This window comes from Equus caballus, chromosome 8 (assembly GCF_041296265.1).
Source record: "Equus caballus isolate H_3958 breed thoroughbred chromosome 8, TB-T2T, whole genome shotgun sequence".
Classification (NCBI taxonomy): Eukaryota; Metazoa; Chordata; class Mammalia; order Perissodactyla; family Equidae; genus Equus; species Equus caballus.
This window is the reverse complement of record NC_091691.1, coordinates 3,694,685-3,716,372: the sequence shown is the minus strand read 5'-3', so window position 1 is coordinate 3,716,372 and position 21,688 is coordinate 3,694,685. Positions and strand designations below refer to the sequence as shown.

General features: G+C 56.0%; 1 protein-coding gene and 1 pseudogene across 1 annotated transcript; one reads left to right on the top strand and one right to left on the bottom strand.

The window, feature by feature from the left end:
• Nucleotides 1-8,307: 8,307 nt before the first annotated feature.
• On the bottom strand, nucleotides 8,308-15,152 carry LOC106783461 (leucine-rich repeat-containing protein 74B-like). Its single transcript, XM_070275933.1, is given in 7 exon segments — nucleotides 8,308-8,566; nucleotides 9,544-9,619; nucleotides 9,621-9,651; nucleotides 12,399-12,590; nucleotides 13,473-13,607; nucleotides 14,019-14,155; nucleotides 15,112-15,152. Coding segments are annotated over 7 exon segments (732 nt in total). The 3' UTR covers nucleotides 8,308-8,446.
• The window catches only part of LOC100056265 (P2X purinoceptor 6-like), a 66,556-nt pseudogene continuing 60,018 nt past the window's right edge, over nucleotides 15,151-21,688 (top strand).

Below are 21,688 nucleotides of genomic sequence, written 5' to 3'. Positions count from 1 at the left end.
CTCTGTCCTTTGAAGTTGTAAATGTTTCCCTGTCTTTTGCATGTAAACAGCCCAGGAGAGAACAGCCCACAGTCAGCTGAGACTCAACCTGGCTCCTCAATCAGTGAAGCCTGAGGTCAAAGAAAGAAAAGGGAAAAACTTTCCTTTTAAATGTGGGCTGCTAGAGAGCCTCTCACCCCAAACCAAATTCATCCCCTCGTTATCTAGAGCAAAGATAAATCTTAAAAGGTTCCTCCACAAATATTAACAACAACAACTACAACAAAATATGTTAAGCAGATAACCTTATCTTGTTCCATCCACTAGAGACACATTTATAAACTGAGTTTTGTATTGTACTTGATTCATGGCTAAAATTTTTAAAATAAAAGCTATAAGATCTCTGTGTTAGTCTATAAATAAGTATGTACGTTATATATGTGTGATATTTTTCTACCTCCAGATGGTATTAACAAAATTAATTTTAAAAAGAGTTCTATTTTGGGGCTGGCCCAGTGGCACAGCAGTTAAGTGTGCACATTCCGCTTTGGCAGCCTAAGGTTCACCAGTTCGGATCCCAAGTGCGGACATAGCACCGCTTGACAAGCCATGCTGTGGTAGGCGTCCATACATAAAATAGAGGAATATGGGCACGGATGTTAGCTCAGGGCCAGTCTTCCAAAAAAAAAAGCCTTCCCTTACCGCAAAGCTGATGCCCTCAGAATGGCAAAGAAAATGTTAGAACATGTGCTTCCCACTTGGGATGTACTTTCCACAATCCCCAGTTATTGAGGCACCCACCTCACTGGGCAAATCATACAAACCTTAAGGAAAACTTTGCAAACTTCTTGGGATTATCACGGTCCTCATCACCCTCAATCATCAGGCAAAGTCAGGAAAACTAATGGAAGAACTGGATTCAAGCAGAACGAGTATTAATCACCTGGGACTATGTGAACTGAGGAGGATGTTCTAATGTTTTGTTTTTCCAGATTTAAAGAACTCTTTTCTCTTAAGCCATTAACAATTTGCTTAGACACATCTTTGTGAACAAAGATGAAGCATTGACTTTTTCTCCCTACCTGATCCCTCTAGAATTCAGAAACTCTCAGTGAGTATTCTTATTTTCACTTGTATAAATCATCAGGCAAAGTTTTTAATGTGAACAAATTAGTTTTACTGTGATCTTCTTTGGCAAAAAAAAAAAAAATTCAAGGTAATTGTAGAGAGAAAAATTATGTTTGTGTGTTTGTAGACATTAGATTCTATTCCTGTTAATTGTCTTTGAGGTTCATTATATACTGTGGACTGGACTCCCCTGGCCTAAGGTATTGCCTTCGGCCTTGCTGGCTGTTGGCAGTGCCCTCTTTGGAAAACATGGACTAACTCCACATGGGACAGTCACCAGCAGATCAGTGTCTGTTGGTCCACAACCTTCTGTGGCTCCCCTGTTGTCTTATGTGAGTGTGACCAGCTCCTGTGAGTCTCTGTCTTATCCCCAGCCCATCAACAACAGGTTAAAGATGCTTTCCTGGATCCCAATTTAAAGGATCCTGTTGGTCACAGTCTCAAGCCTGGTGACTGGGTATTCTGGAAGCATCATCAGAGGAGGACAGCCCTTGAGCCCCACTGGAAAGGACCTTACCAAGTGCCCCGACCACTGACACTGCTGCAGAACTAGAAGGCATTGCATTCTATGTGCTTCCTCCTGGGTACACCGTTGTGTGTGGCTACATGGGGAACCATGGGCTTATGAATGTGTAGACAGCTTGCATATGGCAGGACAATACCTTTTAGGATACCATAGTTTTCCATTTCAAGTTCTTGTTAAAGAAGAAACTCAACCACAATCTCATAGGTCTAGGCAAGACTTGAAGACCCACTTTCTACATCCTATCTACTCTCCATTGATTACCATTACCAAAGGCTTTGTCCCTTGGATTGATGTTGTCCATAATGACCTGTTGATAAAAAATTTATCCCTAATCATAGCTAAATTGGTAAGTTCTGCTGCTCGAGTCTTAGCTCAACAAAATGATCTCTGGATTCCCTAGGAAGTGTTATATTAGACAATTGAATGGCACTCAATTATTTCCTTGCAAAAGAGGGTGGCATCTGCGCCATAGCCAGCACTTCCTGCTGTGTATTATAAAAACAGCACAGGGTGTCTCCTGTCCAATGTCTTTCAGTGACACCCTCTGGTTCCCTATTCATGTTTTCAGCTGCTTTCTTCAGGTACAGGTGCTTGGATGAGATGAGGACTTCAGATACTGCTTATGATTATTAGAATTTTCCTACGTGTACTTGTGTTTAAGCTTCTTATGCTACTACTCACTCAGATCTGCTCCAAGTTATACTAACAATTATTGTCCTGATTTGCATGATCTTTGTTGCCTTCAAGCTGCTAAGGATTTGCATTTCTTGATGCTGTGTGTCTGTCTCTACCTCCAGAATAATGATTGCTCAGCGACTTGAGATGATCAACTAATCTTGAAACTCCAAAGGACTTGAAAATTTTTTCAGATAGAAATGATGCTTAAGACTCACTTCCTGACAGCCTCCTTATTGCCTATGTGCAGCCAGAGCCTCTGACTGCCTTACTCCTACTGATGATTGAGCATCTAGCTTTCCCTACATGAGGGACACGACTTCTCAGGACTGAACCTTCTTGGCAACAAGAGAAATGTTAATATATCAAATGGTTGATCCATGATGTTTTCTGTTGCAATATCTTGATCAGAAGGGGAAATGTGGACAGTGAGAACAAAATGGAGTAACATCTGTCAAGGATTCTAAAATGGAGCTGGGAGCCCATGAAGGAAACGGAGCTCATGCAGGCATGCCACGTCTCTACCAGAGGGAATCTTAACTTTTGACCTGTGCTTCTCTGTTGTCATCTTGACGTTCTTTCAGGAAATACACTCACTCTCAAAGATAAGAACTTCCTGCCTTACAGACGGCCTTAGCAACTGATCACATACAGCCAAGAAGTAACAGTTGTTGACAGCGCCAATCACAAATTTTGCAAAACCATCCGTGTAATTTATGTCTTTCGGCCTTTATAAACCCTTACCTGCTTGTTTTCCTCAGAACACATTTTGGGTTTGTGCCTGAATCTGTGTCTCCTGAGTTGCAATTCTAATTGCCCAAATAAATATCTGCTATTTGAAGTGTAGTGAATTTTTCCTCAGTCGACATCTCATACTTCTGGAGGCCAGGAGTCCCGGATCCAGGTCTGGGAAGCTTGATTTCTGGTGAGGCCTCTCCTCCTGGCCCAGAGAGGGCTGCCTTCTTGCTGTGCTCACATGGGGGAGGGGGAGAGAGCAAGCTTTCTGGTGCTGCTTCTGATAAGGATACTCATCCTATGGGGTCAGGGCCCACCCTTATGACCTCATTTAACCTTAATTACTTCCTGTCTCCAAGTAGAGTCACACTGGGGTTAGGGCTTCCACATTTGAATTTGAGAGGGACAAAATTCAGTCTATAGCGCCCTCCTTCCTCAGGGCTCCAACCATACTGTGCGCATGATGGAACTGTAGCCTGTATCACATTGTGTTGTTAAGTGCTATTTATTTTTCTAATTCTAAAATAACACATAGAGTAGCAAGTGTGGAAAATGCAGAAAAATATAAAGAAAATAAAAATACATACTCCCACAACATAGAAATAAATATTAATATGCCAGGGGCCTTTTTGGTCTTTTTTTTCTCTCTGTATATACACTCATGCATTTTTTTTTTACACAATTTGGATCAAACAATATGTGATGTTTTTGGTAACAGCTTTCTTGAGATATAATTCACATACCGTACAACTCACCCATGAGTGAATTCACCAAATGAGTGAGAGCAGCGGGAGGCCCAGGTTAGTGCAGGGACCATGGGGGCTGAGGAGGGTAACAGGTGTCTGTGTCATCGTGAAGACCAGCTCTGTAGGACTTACCCCCCAGTTGACGTGGGGAGTCAGTGCAGACTCAGGAAGTAACAAGGTATGGCGAGGTTGAGAACCTTCCACATGGAAGTTGAAGTGGTCGATGGAAGATGAGGAAGCCATACTCCACAGTCATTTAGGGGCACACAGTGGTGGGGATGGGCTGAAGACTGGCAGCAACTCTGTTCTGTGATCCACTGTGCGGGCAGCAGTCTTTATGCCAAACCCTGGAAGAGTGACCTTCACTGAGCTGGCGAGGTCATCAAACTCTCTGCTCACCTGGACATCCTGAGGAGATACCCAGGACCAGGCAGCACATTAGCACCTTCTGAGAACTTGACTTCTTTCACTCACACACAGAGGGTCTTGAAGAAGCTCCTTAGAACAGCTTCTCTCCTATGGATGACAATGTCATTACTCCCCAAACTATTAAAACAGAGAAGGGCAGAGGCTCAAGGGGGCTTCTTGGGGCTGGTTACACAGGTCTGTGCTGTTTGTGAAAATTCAGCAGTCTTTGCCCTTAATCCATGTGCACTTTGCAGCATATGTGTTGTTCCTCAACAGGAAATGAAAACCAGAGAGGTTGGGGAAAGAGAACCAGGACTGAGTCTGTCTCTGCACAGGCCCTTTCTGTAGGGTCTGTCATCTCATCTCATCTCACAGTGACCCTGGCTGGAAGGTCCTAGCCCCATTTCACATGGACACAAGGCTGAGTCCTGGAGAGGGTTTTACATGAACTGTAAGGATTCAGAAGGATTTCCCTTAAAGCTGAGGATAAAATCTGGGCTAGCCAGATTAGACTAATGACAACAGTGAAGGAACAGGAAACAGAACATTGTATCTAGACTAGAGCTGATCTCTGATTCAGAATCCAAGATCCAATGTTGATGGATCAGGATTCGATCCCAGGCCTGTCTGACTGAAACCCTATGGGATTTCCATTATACTAATGCTTCTGACAGTAACTGCACATCGTATTGAACAAGCATGTACTGTTGCAGGACAATTTCATGTATTCCATTTGTGTTAGAATGATGGAGTCCAGTGCTGAGTGGCCTTCTCAGAGCAGAGGGACGTGGTCAAGGCAAGTTCATCTCTGGTTATGGAGCCATAGAGACGAGGCAGGGAGAAGGAAACAAGGACGTTCGACACCAGGTGTCCCGAGCCTGAGGGTTGGAGCTGTGAAGACAGGTCTCTGGAGAGGCTTTGACTCAGGTCTGGACTGAAGTGAATCAGGGTTGGAATAAGCAGTGATTTGGGACTTGACTTTCTTTTAATAATTCGTATTTGGGGTTCTCTCCTTAGTGTTTAACTGCCTTGGAAAAGAATGACATTTTTTCTACATTAAAAAGGCAAAGTTGAGTGAAAGGCATCCTGGTCTCCCTCACAGCCGCACAGTGACTCTTCCAGGACCACGATCCCCCTGCAGGCAGTGTGGATGGGGGAGGGGCCGTCTTGCGAGGGCTGGACCTGCAAACCCAAACATCAGTGGACAGGGGGCGTTGTGCCCCTGAGCCAGCTATTCTCTCTCAGCAGGTGAAGAACCCAGGCAGGGGTCCGAGGTGAGGCCAGGGCGGCACCCCAGTCAGGAGCAGGAGTGGGGCTGGAGGGGCATCAGGACCCACATTCAGGCCTGGGCTGGAACGTGGACTCGGCCACACCATGCATCTGGGCAGGACACTCTAGGTCTCCAATCCCTACTCTCTCCCCTCAAATGATGCCTCACAGGGCTGCTGGGAGGACCGAGGCGGGGGGGTGGTTTAGGAAAAGCTCTTCCAGAGAAATACAGTGGTTCTGGGGCAGACACTGGGTTCCCCCTGCACAGACTGGAGAACAGCAAAGCAGACACCTAAGAAACACACGCAGGAACTGAGAGCAGCTGAGCCCAGGGAGGCCGGGAGAGCAGCATGAGAGGGAAGCAAGGGCTCCTCATCTCTGCTGACAGGGCCAAGGACGGCCCCACCGCCTCTGCTCAGAAGTGTCTCCATGGGACAGAATGCCTTGGGTGAGGCTGCAGGGCCGGGAGAGAGGAAGGGGGTGGATGCTGGCTGAGGCCCACCCAGTGCCCGGCTCTGTGCATGGGACAAAGACAGACACACAAGACACACTCCTGCCCATAAAGGGATCACCCACTGCGGGAGGAGAGGAAAAGGAACATCATAAAAATGCAGTGTGATGCGTGCAAGGAGAGTGTGCACTAGCTTTCCTGGGGGTAAAGGTCACATGGGGATAGAGCCCCTGAGCTGAGCTCTGCAGGTGAGGTGGGCGGAGCTGGGCATTTCAGCAAGAAGAGCAGCAGGAGCAACGCAGAGGGAGAAACCGCCCCGTGTGCACGGACACTTCCAGGCAGCTTGGAGCCAGAGGATGGATTTCAGAGCGGGAGGGAAGAGGGGGGCTGGCAGAGCCCAGATCCTGAGGGCGTGCTGTGAATGACACACTGCTAAGCCTGGATTCATCCAGAGGGGGTCTGCTGACGGGTTTAAAGCAGGAGGGACGGGGGCACGTTTCTGGGGTAGAAAGATCACCTGGGAGCAGGTGGGAAGGAAGGGCCAGAGAGGAGGAAGTAGCAGGAGCACAGGCCTGGAGGAGGGGAGTGAGAAGGAGGAGCAGCCTGAGGTCTCTGCAGGAGGTGAGACGGAGGAGGGAGATGAGGGCAAGAGGGGGACAAACGCTGGGCCCAGCTTCTGATGGGAAGGAGGCTCCTCCCCAAGACGCAGCCCTTAAAGGGAGATAATGCATCCAGGTCAGACTCTCAGAATCCAATGTCCCTGTGCTCCATCTGGGGGACCGTCCAGCATGGGGATCTAGAGCTTAAGAGAGAGGTCTGGGTTCCAGCCAAGGGCAGCAGAGGGGTGAGTCTCAGGTTGGGGACGGTGTGCTTTAGGGGGCGCCTCTGCCAGTTGAGGGAGCTGAGGGCCAGGCGGGGCTGGATCCATGGAACTGGTGTTAGTGTCCTCTGAGCATGTGCTGTTGGCACAGTCATCCCCGTGGTCCTGCTCCACCCTCTGTTTCACTCTTCCTTCTCTGTCTCCTGCTCTCAGCCCTGCTCAGCCCCTCCCCACTGGCAACCCTGGAGGAAGGAACCCCTGCTGTGCACACAAGGCCTCAAGGAGGTCTGAGACTGTGTCCAGCAAGGCCAGAGGAAGAGCAGGGGAGAAGGTGAAGGGGAAGCGAGGGTGCCCCGGCCATCACAGCAGAGCAGCTCTCCATGGGGCTGAGGAGGAGGAAGGACAGCTGGGAGGGAAGGATGGAGGGGAGGAGTCTGCAGAAGTGCATGGGCCAGGCCAGAGGTGGGCAAAGGGAAGAAGTGGTCACAAGGAGAAGCCAGGAGGCCCCCTCCCCATCGGGGCTCTGGAACCTGTGCACACTGCTGCCACTGGGGTGGGGAGATGTGACAGAGGAGGGGTCTGTGTGGACAGGCACAGGCAGGTCTGTGCTGGGGCCTCCCCCATCAGGCCAGCACTCTCAACAGGAATCCTCAGTGTCTGGTTGACCAGGAGGCCCAGGCCCAGGCTCAGGGCTCCCACTGCAGATGACGTTGTTTCTGCAACAGAAAGACATGAGCATGGTGCTGCCTTGCACACAGATCTCCCCAGGGTCCCAGCTGGAGGTGCTGGTGCATCACTGCGTCAGGAGTCACATTCCAGCCTCCACAAACGTCCTGGGGACCCTGGGCAGGTCAGTGAGTAAAAGCTGGATAATGACCCTGCTTCAACGGAGGCCCCCAGTGTTCAGATCACCCAGAAAACATGCCTAGAGTGACCCCCCTGGTGGAGACCAGCCGCTGCTCCCTTGCCCTCAGAGCTCAGCAGTGCTCCCATGTATTGTGCTCCAGCTGACACCCTGTCCCTATCACCATGACAGCAGCTGTTTCTGGAAAACCACCCAGCCCCCTCCCCACATCCTCTTCATCCTCCTCCTCCTGCTGGACCTGAACTCCAGGCCTCAGCATCACTCTTGGCACACTTTGTCCTGAAGCCAGTCCCACTTCTCTCTGACTCCTCAGACCCCAGCTCTGGCCTCGAATTTCAGCATCTCTGGGGCCTCCTCTGGCCTTGGCTCCTTCCATGGGGAGCAAAGGTGGGGAAGGTGCAGCGGGCAGGCCTTGCTCACCCCAGCAGCCTTGACCTGTTGGGCCTCTGCCTCTTTCCTTCCCTCTGGCTTGCAGCCCCTGCTCTGGTTCCATGCCTGGGCCTGGAGGAGCAGCACACACACAGCAGGCCCCCAGCAGCCATGAGCTGAGCAGAGCATATGAGCACCCACCCTGCACCAGGCTCTCTGAAGATGCTTCACACACACGTGTGCGATTCCCAGCCCCGACCTGTGCAGTGGGAATCACGAGCCCCAGTGTTCGAATGATGAACTCGAGTGAGAAGGACGGAGCTGGGCACTCTCGGATTGCGGCTTAGGACCCGTCATGGGTAGACTGTGGTAGGCTTGGGAATTAAAGTGGTGAACAGCAGCAAGATCATAAAGCCCCTGGTCCCTGGGGTGGCTATGGGCTCAGAGACTGTACCATGGGGACACTCCATGCTCCTCACCTCATGTTGAGTTCCTCCACCACACTGTTGGTCTTAAGTGCCTCACCCAACATGGAGGCTCCGGGATCTCCAGAGCCATTGTATGGGATGTCCAGGACTCTCAGGAAGATGTTTGCCTCGAATGCAAAAGAGCGAAGCCGTGGGACCACATGTGATGGTGGAGAAAGTCATGGGCCACAGTCTCAGAGCCCAGGAGGCCTGAGGTGCAAAGAGCAGAGACTGAGTGCAGAAGGGCAGAGTCCAGCTTAGAGTCTGTGGCTTGGATGGTGGTGGACAGTAGAGACGAACCCCTGGAAGCACAGCAGAGAGAGGGGTGTCAATGTCAATGACCTTCAGGGCCTGGGGGGCTCCATGTGGCAGCAGGCCAAGAAACAAAGTGATCAGGCCCCATGCCTATTTGGAGGCTCCAAATCCATTTAGGTACCTCTCAAGCAGCCCAGGGGCCCAGGGGGGCTCCAGTGAAGGGCTACTGGGGGCTGTGATGGGGAGGAGAGTGCAGCTTGTGTATGTGCTGGGAAGACAGAGCCTGACCTGCCACCTTGTGGGCAGGAGTCCAGGTCAGCCCCCGTCAGAGGGCAAGGCAGCGGCTGCCCTTCCTTGAGGAGGACCACACAGGGAGCTGGTACCAGGAGCACTGCAGGCGCCAGTGCCACCCTGGCAGGGGCTGGAAATACTCGTTCCGGAGGCCTACAAGCCACCACATCCAAGGGAGTAGGTGGGCCATGTGAGAGTGTGCTGGGACCCAAGGGTGCAAGAGTGTCATCTTGGGAAGCATCTGTGTATGCCCAACAGTGAGCATGTGTCACCAGACTGTACTATGTCCCCACCAGCCGAGTGTCTGTGATGTCTGGGGAAGGTGTGTGACAGTCAGATTCAGATCCCTCAGTAAGTGATGTGAGAGTGGGCACAGGGAGTTGGAACGTTGTCATCATTAAGTGGAGATGGGAACATTAAAGTCACTTAAGGAAATATTCTTTGCAATGTGCTTAAAAGATACAAGGTTCATTTCTGAAGAGCTGCACAGACAGGGACTAGCACCTGGAAAAATGCCCCCAGAGATAGGCCAGAGGGGCTGAGGGGTGGGGCCTCATACCTCCAGTCTCCTGGCAAAGGCCATGGCTCCTGGGCCTCGAAGGTGATTCCAGCTCATGTCAAGCTCGGTGAGTCCTGTTTTCTGCCAGGGCTGGTCCAAACATCTCCCCTTCAGAAACACCAAGAGAGACCTTCTTATTTACTGTTTATTCCTTCAAAAAATGACACTGATGCCCGCTGTGTGCCAGGGTCTCTGCTGAGCATGAGGGTCACGGAGTTGAACCCAACATGGGCCTGACCTGCCCACAAGGATTTCACATTTCATGGGGGAGACGTAAATACAAATTAATGGCATGTGAGCTACTGTAGACTTCAAACAGGGAGGTGTGGGAATAGGATGGGGGCTCACTTTGCCTGGGGGTTCAGAAAAGTGAGGGCAGGGGAAATAACCTTGAAGACTGAGTGACTCCCCATGCATATGTATATATACAGTGGAGAGCAGACTCAGGAACCAGTGAATGGGTGGAAGCCCAGGGAGCGTGGAGCACTTGCAGATATGCACACAGGCCTGGTGCTGGTGGCAGGTAGGGGGAAGCCAGTGAAATGAAGTAGGAGCCATGGGCACTTGAGAGATGCTGGGAGCCTTGAATACTAGGACAAAGGTCTTGGGAACCATGCTATGGATGGTGAGGAGGCAAGGAGGGCTTTAAGAAGTGACAAGGCTGGACTCCTTAGCGGTGGGTGTAGGGCATGGACTGGGATCAGCAGAGGCAGAGACAAGAGGCTGGGGACTGTTGGGAGGCTTGTGCTCTAGTCCATAGGCAAGAAGTGACAAGGCCAGAGCAGCTGTGGTGGAGAGAAGGCAGGGGTGGTAAAGAAAGGAAAATGGGGGCCGTGTGGGGTTCAGAAACCCTGAGAGATATTTAGCATACAAACCGGGCAGAAGCCCCACCCACCCTGCTCCCCACTCGGTCAGCACTCAGCCAGTCTGACCTGCCTCCAGTTCTCAAAAGTGCAGGGACCAACGTACCTCTGGGGCGTCCTCCTGTGTGGAATTGTTGACCCCCTTCTTCACCTGGCAAATGGCTCCTCCTCCTTCTCACCTGGGGTCATGGTGTCAGGAAGCATTGCCTGCCTGGCTGGGCTGGGCAGCCTCAGGCCCCCTGTCCACTGTGCTTCCCTCCTTGCAGGCTCTGGCCATCAGACCTCTCTCTGCCTGGCCAGTCTCTCTCACCAGCCCAGGGGCCCTCAGGGACCTGAATTTGACCCGTCTCCATTCCTTGGTCCCAGCAGCCAACACCGGTCTGGGAAGGCTGGTCTGAAGAAACGCACAGAGGAAAAGAGATGCGCTGACTGGGCAGAGTGCTCAGCCAACCCCCGGGGCCTGCGCAGACTCCAGGCCCCGCGCCGGGTCTGAGCCCCAGATGCGGGGACTTCCCCTTCCTCAGACCCTTCCAGGCTGGGAGGAGAGGGCCGTGGTCTCCTGCTGTGTAGGGAAGCCCCTTCCTTGCTGAACAGCTGGAGGGTGAAAGGTTCTTCTACAGGCAGGAGTCGGCCTCCTGTGGTTCCCAGGCTTGGTCTTCGTGACCCCTGCAGCCACCCTATGTGGCAGGTGCCACAATCGCCATGGGTCAGGTGGGGAAACTGGACCCAAGCTCCTCCACCTCCAGGGAGTCGGGCCCACCCTCAGAGCCACACTTGGGGAAACAGGATGGCCCTGTGGAGTCTGTCCTTCTCCAGGCTGAAGACCACCCCTCCCGTATTTGTGCAGCCTTCACAGGCCTCAGCCTCCAGCCCCTCCCTCCCGGCTGCCTCTTTGGTGCCTGCCCTCTGACCACGCAGCCGAGATGGACGCCTACACTTGGTTTGCGGAAAGTCCGAAATGAGCTTCTCTCGTAATTTCACTGACTTCCCACAGCAATTTTCTTAGAAGGTAAACTGGCTCTCTGGCAGTCAGATCCTAGGGCTGATTCCCACAGGCCAAGGCTGGTGCCACCCCACGCGCTCTAAGCAGTTTGAGACAGAGCAGAGACTCCCAGACTTTCTCAATCAGACAAATCTCCTGGGACACCTGCTAAAATGTGGGTGCACGGGCATCCCCACCAGGAGTCTGGTTCAGCAGGGCCAAGGCCCAGGAATCTGTACTCCTAACCCTGGGTGACAGGTGACTCTTATAATTGATTAGGGTGGTTGAGGACAGGCAGGTAGAACTGCTTGCACCTCCCAAGGCAGACAGCCCATGCAAAGGCCCTGGGGCACGGGAGAAAGTGGTGAGATCAAGGAGTCCCAGTGATGTCTTCCATAGACTTGGAATAAAATCTCATGCTTTTTGCCATCATTAGTAGCCCTGCAGCCCCCTGTGGCCTCTCCACCTCACAGTCTGGCCACTCTCCCTTGGCCCAGTAGCCCAGTCACGCTGGTGTCCATCAGTCTGAGAAAGAGGCCTGTGTGTTCACTGTTCCTCTGCTTGAAATGCTCTCCCTCTGATCTTGTCATGGCTGATTCCTCCGGACCCTGCACATTTCAGCTTCAATGTCACCTCCTCACAGAGGCCACCCTGGCCACCCCTCTAAGCAGGATCCCCATTCTTCTCTAGAATCACTCCCTGCTTGTTTCTCTATAGCACCAATAATTACGGCACATGACCTTGTTAATGTGCGTGCCCTGAGGCCAGGGCCTCTGTTCTGTTCTTGCTGGGCTCCTAGTGGCTAAGTCAGCACCCAGCACAGGCAGCGGCAGGCAATGAGACATCCAGGGAGGAGTAAGAGTTCTGTGTGGAAGGAGTGGGCAAGGGGCAGGCTGAGGTGGGACGTGGGGAGAGAGGCCAGAGCACGGATGCTCAGAGTGGTCCTGCCAACCTCCACCCATCCCTGCCCCAGGAAGATGGGCCCCATGGTGGCCCAGGCCAGACGGGACCTGCTTGGTCACTCAGCTGACTGTAGCTCAGGTCCTGGGGTTTCAGGCGCATGGGGGCCAGCAGGAGTTCAGCAAGGTACTGGCCCACCTGCTCCTCCAGGCTGTTCCCTGCCAGCTGTGCCCTCTGCCTGGCTGGGGTCACTGTGAGGGCGCCCACCGCTCCCGGCTGGTTCTCCGACAGGTCCACATCTGGAGGCTGGCACCACTCCTCAGTCAGTGGGATCCAAGTCAGGCACCGCCTTCCTCCACCTTCCTCCATCCCCCAAACTCCAGGCCTGAGGCAGTGGAAGGGGCTTTGCAGGCGGACTGTCCTGGGGTTGCATGGCGACTCTGCGACCCATCGGCTGGATACCCCACCCCACCCCGTGTGTCCACGAGCTCCTTTGTCAAGGGGTTAAGGCCACCTCCTTTGTGGTGTTGTGGAGGATGCTGGGATGGAGCCGTAGCCACCCCGTTGATGACTAGTGCCTGGCAGCAATATAACCCCACCAGAGCCCTCACTGCACATCTCTGGGGACTGGCAATGACAGCCCAAGGGGCCATGTACGGAGCACGTACACGGGCAGACACTGCTGAGTATTTAAGGCTCATCACAACCCCAAGGACTGAGTGGAATTGTTGGGTCCATTTCACAGACTGGAGACTGAGGCTCGGCAAGGTTGAGCTGCTGGCCCAGGGTCACCCTGCTCTTCTGTGGCAGAGATGGCATTTGGATCCAGCCCCACCAACTCCCACCCAGCCCTCCCTCCTCTCACACTGCCAGCCCCATCTCTGTGTGTGGAAGGACCCTCCCACCCTGCATTCGGGCACCAGGAGGCCACCACATGCAGGGGGCGCTGGCCAGCAGAGGAGGGGGTTGGAGGGGTGGGGCGGGCCAGGAAGGGAGTGTCATTCAGCATTGGGTGCACCACAGAGGATCTAACTCCACCCCACCCACCCCACCCTGTGCTGAGGCCCCTCCCCCAGCAACACCAGCAGGTCCTGGGGGAGAAGACACTGCTGTGGGGGGCCCACACCCCTCAGGAAAGGGAGGACTCAAGTCAGCCCACCCGTCCCAGGCTGGGCACCTCCCACAGATGCTGCTGCTTCTGCTCAGGGCACCTGTCAGGACCTCTGCGCCAGCCCCACACAGCCCAATGTCCCGAAGGTCCAGCCACTTGACACAGGGATTGGAGGTCAGCGTGGAAGCCAGAGCCTGGGTCCCCTGGGACAGAGGGGGGCCTGAGGGCCTGGTCCTCCCCAGGGCTGAAGGCCTCACACATAGCCGCTCACTACCCTGGCTCCTGTTCCCAGGGCTCCGCCCACTTGATGCCCTCCACCTGGAAGGCCCTCCTCTTCCCACAGGCCCAGGGGACTCCTGCTTCTCCGTCTAGGCTCCACCTTACCTCCTGGAGCCTTCCCTGATGCCCCAGTGCATTAGGGGGCTCCCCAGCCCCTAGAGTGATCTCCGTCATAGCCTGGATCCCATCTGCCACCCAGATGTGGGGGTTGGGACATACCTGGCACAGAGCAAGGCTGGGGAATGTGTGGGATGGGCTCAGGGAGGGCCACTCCCATGGCTGCTGCCCCCCAGGTCCTCCCCTCCAAGCCTGGCCCAGGGTCCCTCCTCGGGTAGCTGGGGCCCCAGGCTACAGTGCCGCAGGTTCAGCTCTGGGGCGCTTCCCTGGCACAGAAAGCAGGAGGCAGGCACGACGCTGTGGGCCCGGGGAGACCTCAGGGAGAGGGTGTCCTTGACCAGCTCTCCAAGCCCTGGGTGCCTGATAGGAGACAGGGACTAAGTGTGGCTCCCTCCCCAGGCACTGCTGCCTGCCTCCTCCCCTGCCCTCTGTCACTCCCCAGCCTGTTTCCCCTCTAGAGCCATTTCCTCCTGTGCTAACAGGGACTCCTGCCCCATATACAGATGCAGACACCGAGGCTCAGAGAAAGCAAGTCCTTTCCTCAAAGTCACACGGCTAGAAGTAGCTGATCCCGGCAGAGCCAGGCTTAGGACCCGCTTGTCTGACAGTGAAGTGCGTGCTGTGTCTTTTCTATTGCATTGCAGACCACGGATGTTTTATGAACATTTTATAGGGGAAAACACTGATATAATTCTAAGTTCCATACATCCATTAGCTTAGTTTTCCTGTGGATTGGGAAAACCCAGCCCTGATCCCATTTCGGGAAGAGATGGGACACCCCTCCTTAGACTGTTTGGTTGAATTTTTGCATTTTACCATCATTCTGGAAGCGTGTTCTGATGGTGGAACAACTAATGCTGCCAAGAGCTTTCCTGGAGGGCACAGGGCTGGAGGGGCCGCCGGCTGCCCTGCAGGTGTCCCACGGAGGGATGTGCTCTCTGCTGGACACGGGTCCCTTGCACCCTCGGCCCCAGCCTGCTCCCTCCTCCCCTGCCTAGCAGCCACCAAGGTGAGGACACAGACCTGAACCCCCTGCCCGGGCACCTTCTGTCTGCAGGTCAGAGTCCGAACCCGCCTCCGAAACCCCCTCGGCCCCCGGGACCCCTGCAGGACACCCAGTGGCTGCCGCCTCCTTCCTCCTGCCCTTCACTCTCCCCAGACCTCTCCCAGGGACCCCTCATGGTTCCGTCCATTTCACTGTCGCGGGCACTGAGGCTGGGACTGAGTCAGGTGGCACCTAGAGCGCGGCCGGGGATGTGGGCGGACCCGCCGGCCGCATGGACCAATCGAGTGTGGCGGCTAGCGGACAGGCGCACCCCGCAGCCAGTAGAGACGCGCTCCCCGCGGCGGTCGCCATGGCAACTCCTGGCTGTTGTTCGCTGCGGACCCGCCGCTGGCCTGCGCTGACATTGAGCCCGCTCCTGGCCACCACGCAGAAGGGCGCGCGCCACGGGCCAGACGCAGGCCTGGGTGCCTTGCGGGCTCCTGTTGCCCCTGCCATCCGCGTGGGTCCAGCAGCGCCTCCCTTCCACGAACTGGGGACCCTGCCTGACTCCAGAGCTGTGCTTAGTCCCTGCACTTGGGGGTGGGGCAGCTCTGCAGGAGCGTCGCACAGGAGGGCCTGGGGGACCTACCAGAGCCAGCCACCCTCCTCTCTGGAGCCAGAGTCTCGCTCTCTGTGGGTGCCCGTTCTCTCTCCTGCTCCAGCGTCGCATGTGCGGCTTCCTCCACCAGGAACATCCCTCCCCAGCTTCGCTTGTTGAACTTCAGAATCTGCAGTGTCAGCTCAGAGGGCCCTTCTTCCTGAAGCTTTCCTTGGCCCCTCCTCTGGGCTCTGCAGACCCCATGCCACCCTCTCAAAGTACCTATAACACCTGTCACCCACTCAGCCCTAAGAAAGTGAGGTCAAAGGGCAGGGGAGAGGGGCTGCTGCTGTCTGTGCCCCAGGGCCCAGCAGAGGGCGTGTGGGGAGGAAGAGAGGCCCAGGGCAGCTGGGGGTTGGGACTGAGCCCAGGGCTGGGGTGGGGCTGGACCCTGCCCCCGGTGGAAGTGTCCCTTTAACGCCGCTGGCCTGGCCTGGCCTGGGCCCCTGCTTTGCCTCCTGTTCAGCTGGGGCTGCAGCTGCTGTGCTGACTCCTGCTCCCAGCAGCCAGCAGGAACTGAGAGCAGGGGCTCCCCAGGGGCCGGGACAGGCTGGGGGCTTCTGGATTACAAGACTGAGAAGTAGGTGATGACTAGGAAGTGGCGGGTGGGCGCCCTGCAGAGGCTGCTGCAGCTCGGGGTCCTGGTCTACGTGGTGGTTGAGAGAATGGCTCCTGGGTGGGTTGGCTGGAGGGACCCTGACTGGTCCTGCTGGGCTGAGGGTTGGGGGTCTGACTCTCCAGGGGCCGGGCTGGTGGTGGTGGAGGGGGCATGTTGGACAGGGGAGGGGCAGAAGGAAGGATCTCTGTCTGTCTAGAGGCCAGCAGGGACAAGAGCCAGCCGTGTGCTTGTGTCCTCCTGTGTGCCCAACTACCTCCTTTGCTGGGCCTTGTCCCCAGCCCCGTGTTGGGCTCTGGGCACAGAGCAGGATGGTCTTGCCCTTCCAGGAGGCCCCAGGAGGGCAGGAGGTAGTCCCTGACCCCTGTGAGAGCTGCAGCCCTGAGGCCCCTGAGAAAGGCCACCAGCTGTGCTGGGTCAAGGGAGGCTTTGAGGAGGAGCTGGTGTGGCCAGGGCAGGGGAGGGTGAGGCTGGTGAGGGAGGAGGTGGGCAGCTCAGTCTGAGCACATGGCTCTTGCATGCGTGGCTGGAAAGTCTGCCCTGTGCAGGGTGTTTGGGTGGAAATGAGGCTGGAGAAGAGGTGGGGCCTGAACGCTGTGCTGGGAGCCTATAGGGAGTGTAGGGGCTGAGTGGGCAGGGCCGGCTCTGCTGCTGCTCACCATGTAGGGGGGACAGACCACACTGCCCATCCCCTCCTCCCCAGGTGGGCCCTCCTCTCCAAAACAGGCTACCAGGAGCAGGACCTCGACCCCTAGGTTTCTGTCATCACCACACTCAAAGGGCTTTCTGTGACTCAGATCGAGGAGCTGGGGAACCGGCTATGGATGTGGCTGACTTCATGAAGCCACCACAGGTGGGTGCCTGGGTGCTGCTTCCAGGTGTTCCTCACCTCTGACCCCACCGGTGCAGCGATGTGTGCAAACATGTGATGCCAGAGGGGGTGCTGGCACTGTCACAGGGCCCGGCTCAGGAAGGGCCTGAACAGAGGAGTAGCCCTGGACAGGCTCTCAGGGATGCGTAAGAAGTTTCCAGGTGGATAGGGGGATGGGTCAGAAAGTCGGGCCAGAGGGACTCCATTTCCAGAGGTGCATCTGGAAGAGTGGAGGGTCTGGGGGCTCAAGGCTTGAGCTTGAGCTTGATGGAGGGGTGGGGGCAGGGGGCAGGGCCTGGGGCTCCTGAATGCTCCCTCCCTGCCCTGGGCCCTGCGTGCTGGCTTCTCCTTTGCCTGCCCCACGCTGCATTCTGGCCCCTCCTCCCTCCACCCAGATCCTCCACAGCCCCCGTTTCCTCTGTTCTGCTGATGCCCACACTATAACCCGGGGACACCTGCCCCAGCATAGCTGCCTCCTGGTGCACACCTGCCTCTTCCAAGGGAATCCTCTTCCTCTCCTAGGGGTTCCTCTTTTCATCCAATGAGGCCATGACGTCCCCAGAGCCAAAGCTGTACCCAGCTCGACACCTCCCTGCCTCTCCCTCTGGTCCATTCCATCTGTGATGGTTTCCCTGCTGCCTCTGCTGTCCCTGTGGTCTTCCTGTGGGCCCCCAGGTGTGTGCCATGCAGCAGCCAGGCTGAGCTTTCACAGGTGTCCCCATCAGTCCCTGCCAGCCCTTGCTTGCCACCCTTGGAGGCTCCCTTTCCGTGATGGAGGCCACCTAGTCCCTGCAGATCCTGTCCGCTCCCACCCCTGCTGCCCTCTGCCCAGCCCTCCCCACCCCTTCCTGGGTGTGCATCCCCCCCCCATGTGCAGAGCTATCATGGGCAGCACATGGTGCCAGCCACCCTTCCCCACAGCGCCTGCCTTTTCTCGGGCAGAGCTCACCACCTGCTCCCCTGACCCCTGGTCATGCGTGCAATGAGGGGTCCACCTCCCCACTAGCCTGGGTGGGCGCCCGGCCCAATTTAGCTGTGGATCCTCAGTGCCTAGAAGCAGGAGGCTCATGGAAAATTCTGGCTGAGTGAATGAGCGTGAACATGAGAAAAATACTTGCCTCAAATTTGTGGAAAGCAGCTCAGAAATGGCTGGAAACCCAGTCAGCCTCCCGTCTCTGCCTCAACTCGCCTCACTGGAGGAATTTTCCTCAGGCACAGGGTGGATGACTCGATGGGCCCAGACCCCTGCCCTCCAGGGAGAGAACGTGCTCTTCTTGGTGACCAATTTCCTTGTGATGCCAGAACGAGTTCAGGGCAGATGCCCAGAGGTCAGGCTGCCTGGGAGCCTCCCAGGAGGTCCCTGGTTCCTCCACCAGCCCTGGTTCACAGCCGTGTCCCCCCTTCTCCTTCCCAGGTGCCTGAGGCTCAGCGTGTGCTGCTGTAGCCCAGGCTCTGAGCTGAAACCTTTCCTGAATCATTTCATTTCGTCTCACAAGCACCCTGCCTGGCAGGAATTACTGCAGGCCCCATTGAAGAGGAGAAGACTGAGGCTCAGCCAGGCTGAGTCACTGACCCAAGGCCTCCAGCCTGTGGGTGATGGGACTCTGCACCCCTGAGCAGTGGGCTTCTGGATCCTTCCACTGCTGTTCTCTGTAAGTTGTCCAGGCCCCTCCCCACCCTGGCCCCTCCTCTGGGCACTCTCCAGGTTGTTGGTGTAACTCTCAGAACTGGGCAGAATCCTTAGGTGGGCTCTAATAGCAAGAGCTGAGTGGGAAGATCACCTCCCCTAGTCTCTATTAATGTGTCCTTGGGCAGCTTCCCTTTTTGTGGCCAAACACAGCACACTCCTTTAGTGGAGTGCAGGGTCGCTTATGATCTCTGGGTATTTTTCACGACAACTGTGGTCAAGCCAGAGTGCCCCACCCTCTTCTTGTCCATTCATGCAGAAATACAGACTTTCCAAGAAATCTCAATTTTTCCTCTAGCCGTTTTCCTCTAGGATGTCGCAGGGATCCAGCATCTGTCACAGAGCACACTTGCTCTCCTCCCCAGCTGTGTATTTGTTTCCAGTTTTATTTATTGCCATAAAATACAAGAAGGACAAAATTTACCATCTTAGCCATTTTCTCGCGCACAGCTCCCCGCGTGGATTTTGTCTGAACAGTTGGGACCCGGGACACAGCCCTGGAAGCCTACCTCCACAGTGGCATCTTTCTTTAACTGAGTCCAACGTTGAATCACTTGCTGGGCTGGAGGGTACCTGTGTGGCCCCTGTCCCCTGTCCCCTGAGTCCTGGTTGTTGGTCCCACCACTGTGGCTGGGGTGCCACATGTCCCTGGTTGGCCCGTCCACAACGAGGTGAGGCACGTGCACAGAGGATGTGCTGACGTTCAGAAACACACACGACGTCCTTCCCTTTCCAAATGCTCAGAGATGTCTAGTTAATGTTCGGTTTGTAGAGTGTCCTGAAATTGTGCGGGGGCCATGGGTCTGCGTTTTCTGGAATCTGTGTCATCCTCTTTGCCCATGTCCAGGCTTCTGGCCCTTCCCTTGAAACTGCCGGGGCTGGGTGATCCCCCAGCTCTGACAGCCGGCTTCTTGAGAATAGCGGAGTTCCTGCCAGCTCCTCTCAGGGGCCTGGTCATCTGGTCCTTCTCAGCACATGCACTGTGTCCTTGTGGTGTCACAGCCTCCAGCAAACACCTGCCGAGCCTGCCCCAGACCAGGCTTGCAAAACTCCACTGTCCCCACTTCACAGGTCTCCTGCACAGACAGCGCAGCCAAGGCGGCCGGTCCTACGATGGGGGCAGAAGCTGCAGTTGGGAGACCCAGGGAGGCATGTCAGGTGACCCAGGGTCTCGGGAAGGGTTCCTGCAGGGTGTGAGGCTGGAGGGGGATCTTGAGGATGTCCAGGCAGAGGGGGCTGTGTGGGCAGAGGCCCCGAGCTGTGTGACATGAGGCCCCTCCAGGGCTCCCTGCATTGAGTGGGGTTGTCCCTAGGTTTGGACTGGGCCAGGAACGGGTCGCCCCGGATCACAGGATCTGAAGTGGATCCAGCAGCAGCGGAGCCACACACGGGCTCAGGGGAGGGGTGCAACTGTCTGTGCATTGGGATGGACCACGTGGGCTGCTGGAGGGAGGTGGATGGGGGCAGAGGTGGGGACTGTGCTGGTCACCATGGGGTCTGGTCGGAGGAGATGGTGGCCCAGCCCGGGTGGAGAGGAGGGGCAGACTCAGCACATAGGTAGGGACAGTGAGGCAGAGCAGGTGGCCCCAGTCTGTCCCATGCCACTTCTCACAGCCCCACCCCCACAAAGTCCCACCATCTCATTTGGCTTCTCCGAGTCCCCAGCCTTTCCTGCCAGCCTGGTGCTGTGTTCCTCCTGCTGCCCCTGAGCCACGGGCCCTGGACAGCGGCGTCCACCCTCCACCTGGCAGAGCCATGTCTGTGCCAGTGCCCGACGCTTGAGGGTGCTTCCTCTCCGGGGTCTGGGACTCCCAGAGAGCTTGCCCCTGCCCCCTCCTGGCTGATGCCCAGAACTCTGTGACCCTGTGCAGGCACTGATGTCCCTGTTTACAGCAGAACAAGCCAGGAAGGGACTGGCCTGTGGTCCCTTGGCCAGTGTGTGGGGTCCCACTTCCCTAGAGGCCCCTCTGACGAGGGTCCTGCCCTTTGTGTGCCACACCCAGCACCTCCACTCTGGCATGAACTCACCCTCCCAGAGTCCCTCTACCGTCCGTATTCTGTCCTCTGATTTGTACCAGAGGAGCTGGGCCTCGAGGAGTCACTTCTGCCCCTCCCCCGGGGACAGAACTGTCAGGAGCGAAGGAGTCTCGCTCTGCCTTGGGAGACAGTGCTGCACCCCATCTGGCCCGGTGGCTGCTCGCCCTCCCCATCTGAGCACCTCCTTTTATCTGCACCCTCCAGCTTTCCCATGTGCCCAAACTCAGGGAACCTGGGGGCTAAGCAGGGGAGTGTCCTTGGGGACTGCAGGGCTGGGTCATGCAGAGGAGACACCTCCTGGGCTGGACAGCTCTGCTCTCTCACCATCTCAGCCCTGCTCCATGCCACTGGGGACCTGCTGGGCTGACAAGGACTGTCCTGAAGGGGAGACAGGGACACACAGCCATGGTCACTGTGGACCTTGTCTTCCAGCACCTCCACTGGGATGGAGGATCAGGGGGCCAGGCTGGGACCATGGGTGGCTCCTGTGTGCAGGCCCGATGGTGGCTCTGCGTCTCTTCTTTCTGCCAGCAGCCCCCTGACCACTCCCATCCCAGGCCCTGTGGAGATTCCAGGCCTGGACTTTGTCTTGTGTTTTCAAGGCATAAAAACGGGTCAGTGTGTGGTCTTCAATGGGACCCACCGGACCTGTGAGATCTGGGGCTGGTACCTCATGGAGGGTGACATCGTGCCTGTGTAAGTGTCCCCGAGACCCAGAGCACTTCCCAGGACCAGCAGAGCCCGTCCCTTACCTCCCCCACCTGCAGGAAGCCTTTGCTGGTCCAGGCTGAGAACTTCACCCTGTTCATCAAAAACACTGTCACCTTCGGCAGGTTCAACTTCTCCAAGTGAGCACGGTGGGTCCTGGCTGGCCCAGATCCTCCTTGTCCCCTCCTGGCCTGACCACTGGCCCCACCTCCTCTCAGGTCCAATGCCTTGGAGACCTGGGACAACACCTATTTCAAGTGCTGCCGCTACAACCCATACTTCAGCCCCTACTGCCCTGTGTTCCACATCGGGGACCTCCATGGCTGGAGGG